The sequence below is a fragment of the Opisthocomus hoazin genome, chromosome 8 (genome assembly GCF_030867145.1).
Source record: "Opisthocomus hoazin isolate bOpiHoa1 chromosome 8, bOpiHoa1.hap1, whole genome shotgun sequence".
Classification (NCBI taxonomy): Eukaryota; Metazoa; Chordata; class Aves; order Opisthocomiformes; family Opisthocomidae; genus Opisthocomus; species Opisthocomus hoazin.
In genome coordinates, this window is record NC_134421.1 from 4186984 (window position 1) to 4197775 (window position 10792).

Sequence of the window (10792 nt, forward strand, 5' to 3'; positions counted from 1 at the left end):
GTCATTCAGAAGTAACATGCTCACCCAGTTGGGCTTGTTAGTAATAAATACAAATTCCGGAGTATAACACATGAAGAGTTAGAAATTTGTGACTTTCTCACCTCCTGGAGGTGTGCTTGCTGCGACAGCAGAGGTGATGCTGTCATCTCCATGCTGCATGCCTTCTGCTGGCTGAGTGAGTTAACACTACCAGACAGAATTAGGGGTGGTTTGCTTGTAGCTAGATGTGCTGTTAACTAGAGTCACGGGCTCGAGGTTCTAAAAAATCAGTAACTGCCCACAGTGTCAGGGAAGAGCAAAAGACATGTAAAAGAAAAACAAGTGGGCCACATTATTATGAGATATCTTTACTGAACTCAAATTCGTTTTTTTCCTTTCTTTTGTTGTATTTGGAGGTATAATTGAAATTGAGTCGTCTTTTCTGAAAACTCTGACCTGTATTATATTCTGTAGGTGCTTCTTATGCTCAGCTCTTAAGCATTGCCTATTGTATCATGTTATACAATACATTGGATTTTTTCCATCATTTTTGGATGAAAAGGTAAATACAGTGATCTATTATTAAATTAAAAAGTTGAATGATAATAGAATTAGCAGAATAATGTGAGGATTTTGTTATTCATTAGACAGTCAATAGAATTGTTAGTTGCTGCTCTGTCTTTTTGTACCTTAACTGTGGTCTGGGAAATAATTTATGCACCTTGACATTGACAACATTGATGTCCACGGGATGTGCCAGTAGAGCTGCTCCTCTGCCTAGCAATTTGAATTCAACGGTTCTGTTCATAATGCATTCTAAATCACTTCTTGTTAAGTGAAATAGGTTTTGATAGAAAGATTAAGGTTTGATTATTACTTGTTTTTTAGCATTTTGGGTTTTGGCTGAGGAAAAAAAAAAATCAAGAAAAGATGGACTGGAATGTAAGACCACTCCAGAACACTCATGCAAAAAAGAACCTGCAAAGTGAAGATGCATGTTACACTCAGTTGCTTTCTGATGCACCTACTTTTCCTCAGACAAGTGCCTATTCCTCTACAAATGCGTGCACTTATGCTGGAAATAGCCAAATGATGTATCTGCCGACAAGCAATATTGCCTTTGCTTTTGGAAATGCTGAAGGATTCAAATCTTCAGATCAGGCCTTACCAGGATCATCTGTAGCTGGTAATAATTTTTTTATCTCAAAATTCTCAGTAGAGCGATGTCCACCATCTTACGTACCAGTAGCTCCAAAACCTCCCAATCAGACATCACGTTTACAGGCAGAGATGACTCAGACTTCTTGGCCAACCTCTAATGCCTATGTTTATCACCTTAGCAAATTACCTCCCCCGTCATCTCAAGTGAACACTGGAAATAACCTGAGAAATGTACTTCGGGAACCTCAGTATGTCACCACAAACAGTTACACTGTGCGGCCACAAATACCGCAGCATAATTCTATGAGAACGACAATGTTATATCAAAGTAACGTGCATTCCCAGTATAATTCTGTATCTCTTGGTACATCCGGGCAACATGTCCAAAACCAAATATATCATCCCAACACTCAGTTTAATGTTTTACACTCATCGAATCAAAATACTGAAGCAAATGTACAGCTGCTACAGTATCAACCGAGTCAGATGGGATCAGAAGCTCCTAGCAGATGTTCTGCACCATCTTTGTTGCCTGCCAATTGCGATTCAAGACCTGCAGCACAATCTTCCATGGGTGTACCGCAGGCAGTGCAAAATGTGCCTAATGCATACACCCTTAGCCAGCAGATGCTCCCATCAGAGCCGAAAAATGCTGCTGGTTTTAACAGTGTTCAGCAACACTGTCAGAAACAGCAATCTGGAGAAGTCAGTCAATCGGTTAGGAATGTCTGTAATTCCAGTGGAAACGTGACAGCAAATCAGCCTTTTAGTGAAATGTCTGTGCCGTCCCCTGCCATTTCCAAAGAACTGTATGATATTGTGCAAGAAATGGAAGCTCTTTCTTCGGTGCCTGCTTCAAAACCACTGAGTAATCCTGCTTCAGTTCAAGAAAGCCAGACTAGTAGTTTAATGAATGGGGCTGTTAATTCTCAAATTTCATCAGCAGCAGCAAATGAAAGAACAATTACGAAGGACAGAATAGCTTGGGAAGCTGAAAGGCTGCTCACTATTAAAAAAAAATGCGTCCTGCTTGAAAGGATGCATCGTTATAGAAGAAAACTCTTAGCAGCTGCAGAACGTGACAAAAGTACTCACCCACTTCCTCCAAGTCATCAAAGTACTCTTGCTAATTGTCTTCCATGGGGGCCCAACCAAAATGTACCACCTTTCCCATCTGAAACAGCGAGGACAGAGACTCCAATACTTAACTCTTCACTCGAAGAAGGAAACGACAAAAATGTCGGCAATGCTGGCAACGGAGGATTAGAGGTGACTCAAAGTAACCCTCAGGTGGAGCAGGGAAGCCTTTCATCAAGCTCTGCTCCTGTTCCCTCTCAGAGCAAACTCCCAGCTCAGTTAAATAATCCTCAGAGCACTGCCCTCTCGGAACAAAGGGATGCATATGCCTTGGCCTCTTCTGAAAAACCTGCGACGTCCTCGAGCAGTGCTTCATGTTTTAGTCAAGTGGAGAGCTCTATCAAAAATGCCTCAAAGAATGTGCCAGCTAACCCCAAGAGCTCATCATTTCTTCAGTTTGTATTGAGCAGCACAAATGTATTGAAGGAGAAGACAGCTGGTGCTACCGCTGATAAAATACTGACTAGTCTCCTGTGTGCTGAGAAACCACTGGTAGATACATCTGTCTCGGGTAGAAGCTTACTAAAAGACACTTGTGAGAAGAGCGCGGAAAGTCTGAAAGGTGAGCAGGCATCTATGGTTCACACAAACTCTCCTGTATCAGAAACAACTGAATCTGGTGAAGCTAAATTCCAGAGTGGTGTAGCTCAGAAGAAAATGCCATTTATTGAAAATACGTCTTTAAAACAGAGCACTTACAGTTACTCTGTGGAAGAGCTAGCTGCATGCCTGGGCTTGTGGAGGAAACATCCGTCGGAATCTGTAAGTGTGCAAAATATCCAGTCAAATGAAAGCCCCACAGCAAATCAGATTTCAGCGTACAGCCAAAACACAAAAAATAGAGAACAAAATAATGTTCTGGTTAGTACAGATGAAGCAATTTTGCCCGTAACTGCTTCTGTAGGACAAAAACTTGACACGTTGAGTTGCAATTTGTTGAAAAGTTTTGAACTCCAGGTTGCGGTTGTCTCTCCTTTAGTACTTTCTGAACAGAGAACACAGAGTGAGCAGGCAGACAAATGTCCAACACCTGCAGGTAAAACCTATCCAGGGATTGACTCAGGAAGCACGTGTAGCTTGCAAGAAGAGGGGAAAAATGGTTTAAGTGTGGTAAATATTGATAAAGGAACAATCGACGCTGTTCAGTCCTCACCCAGCGATGGAGTTCTGGTACAGAAAGTGGACTCACATATGCAACAGACCAAATTAGCTGATGGAAACAGGACAGTAAAAAACAGTGTGAGTGCAAATGATTCACGTGATAAAAACCAAGGGAAAGCCAGTCAATCTGCACAAGATGGCAGAGAAAATCTGCAGCTTGGATTACAAAACAAGTCTTCTCTTCCTGAATTGGGCATAAATTCTTCCAGTCAAATCAATAAAGACAAGCAAGGTACATTAGAGACTGGACATATATCCACAGCTGTGTTGAAAGAACAGATGTTTTCTATTTCTAGTGTATGTACTCTTGTTGAAGGTAATACATTCTATAATCCGCAAATAGCAAGTATCTTCAAGTCAGTCCCTGAGACACGTGCGTTAAATGGTACCTCACCAGAAGGAAATGTGTCTGACCCAAGGCAAAAGGAGCAATGGCGAGACTTGCATAAAAACGAGCTGAGCAAGAACACTCCCCAAAGAGAGAGCTTGCTGCAAAAGGTGTTGGATGAATCGTCAAGCTGCACAAGTAAAGCAGGTGAGATTTTGGATGGTACCACAACTAGTCATTCAGGGAAAGAAAGCAGTGGCAATCCTCTTAAAACAATTTCTACCTCAGACCAAAAAATGTCATTTAATGCATCTTTCAAGCGCCCTGAAAATGACTTAGAAATTCTTGCTAGTATAAACCAGGAGTTAGCTCAAAATTCGCTAGATTTCTCGATCAGCATAACTGCTGAAACAAATGCGCTCACTGTTCCAAGAGACAACAGTAAACAAAACTACATGTCTGGTAGAAACAGCACAGACAAAGAAGTGAACCTTTTTGGAGCAGAACCTATTAAATATCTAAACAGTCAGCTGTCTGAACTAGTGAAAGAGTTTCCATATGGCATTGAAGGTGCTGGTTTGCTAACAAAAGAACCAGTACAAAATTCTTCTGTGGGTGAGCGGAAGGAGAATCAACCTCCAAAAGAGGCTCCAATTTGTGACAAGAATTCTTGTTTGAAGGACCCAGTAGACCAGATAAAAATTGCAATGTTAAGCTCGGATCAAATGCAAGAACTGTTTCCTGAACGCAACCGGTGTGCCGCTAGTGACAGCAAGACAGTAGCCAGTCAACAGTCAGAAGCGGCTTCAGCTGAGAAGGAGAACCTCGAAGGCAGTGTTCAGCCTAGTCAGAGTTTGTGTGAGAAGACAGAAACCCCCCAAGACCCCTCCAACCCCAGGAAAGAAAAAAAAGATGATTGTTCTTTAATGGATTTGCTGTCTGTAGCATGCAAAATGCCACAGTGCCCCTCTAACTTTGGAACGTCTGGTTCGGAGAAAAATGACGATCAGCTTTCAAAAGCTGTATGTGCTAGCCCTGCAGAGAGGCAAGAAAACAGCAGTAAATCTGACACCGGAATGAAGAACGACTGTGCAGCGGGAAACCTGCCAGCTTCCGAAAAAATCCCAAAGAGTGTTAGCAAAAATAAAACAGACGTTTGCAAATACACCTCTGTAACGAACAAAAAAGCTAAGCTAAAGGTGAATAATGAATGCAAACCACTTGCAACACAACAGGAAAAAACTGGACCACTGAATTCCCCTGAAGACCAGGATGTTGATCAATCGAAAAGGAGCAGCTGGAAGGAAGAGCTGCAGATTGACAGAGGAACCCCACTGGCAGGCAAAGAGTTGAATTCTGACAAAAAAGAACATCAGGCAGTCTCGGAAGGCTTGTCAGAGAAAACTGGTCATACGGACGCAGACAATATGACCAAGTCATCCAAAAAGAAAGAGGGAGTTGTCAAAACGCAGCCCCTTTCAAAAGAGAAAGCCAAAACAGGTTTGGCCATGAAATCCAAAACAGATGTTGATAAATGTACAAAGTCAGAAACTGTTGAAATTAAGCATGCTGAAGTCAACGAAGGACACAAAATTAACACCTGTGAAGAGAAAGCTGAAGAATGGAACTGGAGGAAGCAAAAGGAGATACTTGGGCAAAATGTAGGAATTCACATCAAAGAGAAAACCAAATTATCAGCAGAGAGAAAACTTAAAAAGCTGAACAGTTATCGTGCTGATGCTGTAAAGTTCCCAAATTTTGGCAGTGTAGACTTTAAGTCAAGAAACCACAAATATTCCCAGCATAGCTCTATGAAAGTTCATCCTTTGCAGGAGCAGTCATACAAACGGAAAAGGAAGGAAAATATGATTGGGAAGAGAGACCCAAAGAAAGCAAAGGTGGAAGAGGAAAGAACGCAACAATCTGAAGCAAGGAGTTCCAAGCAGCTTTCACAGAATTGCATGAGAAATGCTGACAAAGCTAAAACGCTGAATGGAGAAAATGGCTGGAAACCGAAGAGTTCGTTAGCGGATCGCTCGGTGCTTAAACGACAGAGAAAAAGGGCTCGATCTTCTACCATCTCTAAAAACTACTTTCCTAACAAAGAGAGACACTTGGACGGTCAGAACAAAGACAAGTGCTCTGAGAAAATGTTTCCTGATAAAAACCTGCTGTACTTAAATAGAAGAAATAACAGATTAAAATTGCATCTTCAAAAGGAGCCGAAAAAACACTACCTGAACAGAGTTGCATTTAAACGTATGGCACAGGAGCGCATATATCTGACAAAATTAGAGACGTCACCTGTCAGACCTGTCTGGCATACAAAGTCCAAGTCGTCCCAGAAGAGCCCAGATGCAAAAAGAGATGCTTCTGTCTCAGAGGTTGAGAAATCCTGTAAAGTGGAAGTACTGGAATTTAAGCTGTGTCCAGAGATACTGTTCAGAAATCCAGCCACTGATGAAGAAAGCTTAGCTGCAAAGAATTCCCTGGGAAGAGAGAAAGCCGTTGTGGCAGGTATGATGCTGTCTTGAATATTAATTTGTAAGTAAATTAATTTTGCGAGTATGTACTCCTCTTTAAATTCATGTTACACAACACTACAGACAGCAGAAATGTGGGACTCCAGAAGCTGAAGGCTGAAATAGCTTAGCTAGCTTTCTGACAGGCTCTGGCTGTGTGGTGTGCTGAAAAAGAACACAAAGACTTTTCCTTCAATTTGCTGTTATATTCTTTTTCCTGAAGTTTTACAGACTGAAGTTAGTTTAGAGCATGGCAGATTCAGGTAACTTCATGAGAAGGCTTTCTAACCTACTTGGCTCGTTCACAGAAAGCAGATTCCCTTGGCGTAGTTGCCAAAGGTGATCTGCGTCCTGCGTTCACGTGGTCAGGTGTAAATCTGGCGGGGTGGACAGCAGGAGAGATCTTTCGCAGCGTTGAGGAAGAGAGAGGGCTCGGGCCAGGCATATCCTGCACCCGGTCTCCATGCAGGATCCAAACACTCCTTTGCTGGGTTTGCTTTAAGCTGTTTTATTTCCTCCTCTTCTTCCCTGTTCCCAATCTTTGGGCATTTTACATGGTACATTGTGAAGCATGTTTTTGTCAAAGGCTGTATTTGATTTTAAATAAAAAGTGGTCTTAAGTTGTGCATACCACCCCTTGCGGTCGTTTTTTACACCCAAAGGAAATTTCCTTTTACGTGTACTAGTAGTATATGTGTTTAAAAGTTGATGCTGAATAGAGACCAAAACTTGTGATATAGGAACCTCAAAAAATTTTTTAAATTTTCTCTTTAGGTGTCAAGAGTAAAAAAGAAGATTGGTTAAAATTTGGTCCTGTGAAGCAGAAAAAACTGGAAGAGATCTCTACAGGTGAAATAACCTCTGATTATCCCTTTTGAGCTATGAGTTAAATACTCTTCACTTGGTTTGAAGTGTTCCTTTACAGTAGCAAATCTTAATAAAGTATTTTAACTTATTCTTTACTAGCGCTGCTGCTGAAATGGATACTGTGGAGTAAACATATGAGTTTTAAAGATTCGTGGAGATTTTTTTTGCTATAAGAATATGTTGTTGGAGATGGGTGGAATTTTCCTGCATACATGTGTGCAGTTGAATCAGAGGCAGCACTGGTGACAAGATTCAAGTGCAGTTTTAAACCAGAGGTAAAGACCAAGCTAGCTTTTTCCCACTTTAAAAAATAGCAAGTGACATAACAGAGTCTAGTGTGAGACTAAAACAACAAAGTGATTTTTAAATTTTATTTGGCTTTCACAGTAAGTTGGTGCTTTCTGTGCTCACAAGCAGCAGGACCTGTGTCCCCCGGTAGTCTGGACAGGATTGCTGGTATGGCACACAGAGGAGAAGTGGTGCCACTAGTACATCTGCCTTGTTTCTCTTGGTTGGCAAATTACTTTTTGAATAGTCTTTTGTACCGTTTAGGAGTCAACAGTTACAACAGTGGCATCTTTCATCTCAGGATCTTGGTTGTTCCATCCTTAAACACCGGGCGAGGTTGCTTCCTGCTGTCTTTCCTTCCTTGCTTTGGGTATCGTTCTAGCTATAGCCTTGTTTTCCTGCTGATCTAACCTCACGTGAAATGGTGCGTTCAGCATGCCGTCACCTCATCGCCGTCCTCCGCTGACAAGTTGTCTATGGTGTGGTCTTCATGCAAGCAACACGGTTTGCAGTGGTTACGTCTTTATTGCTGTTGAATGTGTCCTTGACTACTGGTGCCTGCCATTCTTCAGCCGTTCCCCTTGTTTCTCCTCTTTCACAAATGCACATTTTCATTCCCATGACACCCAAATGACCTCTTGGTGCTTACAGATGCATTGGAGATTGATTGAAACGTGAGGCGCCCGGTGCTGGAGGAAGGAAGCTTGTGGCATCCTTTTTGGCAGTGGTGGCCTGAAGTACCACATGCGTAAGAAGTGGAGTCATTTGAGACTCGTGGACTTTTGCTTTAACCTGCTTCTCTGTCTGTCTTTCAGCTGAGGACAGTATTCCGCTTGATACAGCTATACAGATCCTGGATGGAGAGGGTGAGGCTCTGCACATTCCAATCAAAGACTCAAAAGGGATGTTTCAGACTTACAGGAAAATGTATCTGGAAAAAAAGATGCAAAAGCCTTGAGAGCACTCCTGTATCAGATCTGACTCAGTATCACTGGGGAAAACCATGCCAACGCTAAAGCGCTTTTTCCTGTTTACTTCGTACTTCTGAATAATTCTTAAAAAAAAAAAAAAAGTATTTTTGGGGTGTTGGCAATTTTTCCCCCTATTTGCCTCATTTCTGAATGATTGAGATCTTATTCTGTATTTATTGCACGAATACGCTGTGGTGCTGAAAATGCCATAGTCAAATGTATGGTTTCTTTTGGGCATATTTGAATCTTTTGTTTTTTAAAGATACAGGAGTTAGTTGAATTTTGACTAAAAAAACCTCAAACTCATTTAAATTGTCGTAGTCCTGTTTTTTTTTTTCCTGATTCTGGGAAACTTCTACTTGTGGTACTTTCCATTGCTGGCAGTGGAAAAATATTCCCACTGGCAAGGGATTGCAGTGGATTCTCAAGCATTACACCTTTATTTTTGACTTATCCCGGTCGGATTGTTGTGCTTCTAATAAGGCTTTCTGTTTTCGTAGAAACTTTTTTGTTTTTTGGAAGCTGGGAATACAAATTTGAAATCCTCAGATTAAACATACGGATCAGGGGACGCCATGAAGGATTTATGCTGCTACCCAGTTTTCTTACTTTTCTTTTTGTGGAACTTGTACAATTTGAGCTCTGAGTTCTTCATCCGAACGCGATGCTGTAAACTGATAGTTGCCTGAAGACTTCTCTTGGGTGGTTTTTTTTTTCCTCTCTCTCTGCTTTCTTTACACTTGAAAGAAAAGTGCGATTGTAGAAGTGCAGGGAGTTTGAATTCACTCTTGTCCAGACTGTGTTGCTCACTTTAACCAGACTGTAATTAATTTTGTTGTCTATAAAGCATTAGATAATGTTTGTCTACACATTCACTGTGACATAAGTTATATTTGTTGCTGGATATCTTTCGTTTCAGTGCCTTTTCATTATCGTTCAGAATTTTCAATTGAATTGTATTTTTTCAGCAAGTTAGTACTTGATTCTTTCTGTTTCAACATTTATACTGAAAGTAAGAACTGTAGATATTTCATAGAGCAATTTTTATACTTGAAATAAACTTTTGAAGGCTATGCCTTATCTTTTTTTATAGTTTAAAAGTGTAAAGTTGTGTTTATTGCAGCTAATTACATAGGCATTGGAGATATTTCTGTAGATGAAAAGCAGCTTTAACACAAATGCCAGCTCTTCCTCCTTAAAAGGTTTCGTAGTTGCAAATGAGAACTCCTAACAGCATGTACTTATACTTCAGAAAACACATCAGAAGTGTTTTTCTCTTTAGCGTGAGGTTGGCGTGAGTACTTGAAAAGCCTTCAGTCCTGCTCCGTTCCTGAAGATGCATGCTTGTAGGCATCTTGGATGTAAGTACTCAGCGGAGCATAGCATTATAATTTCCTAGCTTTATCTGTATGCTGAATTAAAAATTGGCTTTTCTGGGAGAAAGAAGTCCTCCCCTTCCATCATGTGTACATTTCTTCTCTCAAACTAGGGAACTATTTGGACTCCCTTCCTGTCTGGCACAGCTGTCCGAATAACTTAAATAGTTTTTTTTTTTTTCCTGGCTAGATGCCCAGCTATTAGTCTGTGCAAAATGTTGCCACTGGAGAATTTTGTGATAATGTTGGCAACTCTGAGAAGTTTTTATCTTGCATTTTCTTGGGAGTTTAGGACCTATATCATACCTCCTGCATAGCCTTAAGTGTACCCGGTACAAACAACGCATAGCTCCTGTCAAGAGTTTACTTGGTGTTTGTTCTGCATAATGATACATGAAGCAGATTCAAATACCTGAGTGAATTCTTTTCAATAGGAAATTATTCCAGGCATTGACCCATGACAGTTATATTCTAAATATTTGGAGGAGTTTGCTCGCTGACCCTGTGTACCCAGTAAGTGAGAATGCCAGTTTTGAGTCCTGGTGGACACGGCTACATCTTCCTCTCTTGTATCAAGGAGTGAATCTTGGCTCTGTGGCCATGTTTACACACGTTTACGACTTGTGCCTACGCTGCTTTGGTACGGTGAGGATCTTTGGGATAGACTGGCCGTGTCCTTTCTGCTTGGTTCACATGCTGGTTCAGTAGCTGTCCTGCAAGCCTGGCTGTGCCAGATGCTCATATTCACTTGCCATTTCTCTTGGTCCTTGTGGTGCTGACTGAAGCCACGATACTCCAGCAAGCCCTTGGCTTTGAACAGGAAAGACGCTGATGTACACCTAAATGTGACTACTGTGAAAAAACTAGTGGCATGTTGCTTGAAGTGAAGTGACAAATGTGAGCGTGAGGGCTTTCACTAGCACTGAAGGTACCCATCATGGATGTCATGTGTGCCTGTTGTCTTGTCTGTTGGCTGTCCTTGAAGGGACTTGTAATATGAAT

At 41.3% G+C, this 10792-nt stretch overlaps 1 protein-coding gene across 1 annotated transcript; it reads left to right on the forward strand.

The window, feature by feature from the left end:
• Positions 1–527: 527 nt before the first annotated feature.
• Positions 528–9470, forward strand: RESF1 (retroelement silencing factor 1). Its single transcript, XM_009941850.2, is given in 5 exon segments — positions 528–541; positions 868–6283; positions 7063–7137; positions 8259–8380; positions 8382–9470. Coding segments are annotated over 4 exon segments (5649 nt in total). The 5' UTR covers positions 528–541; positions 868–909; the 3' UTR covers positions 8460–9470.
• Positions 9471–10792: the final 1322 nt, after the last annotated feature.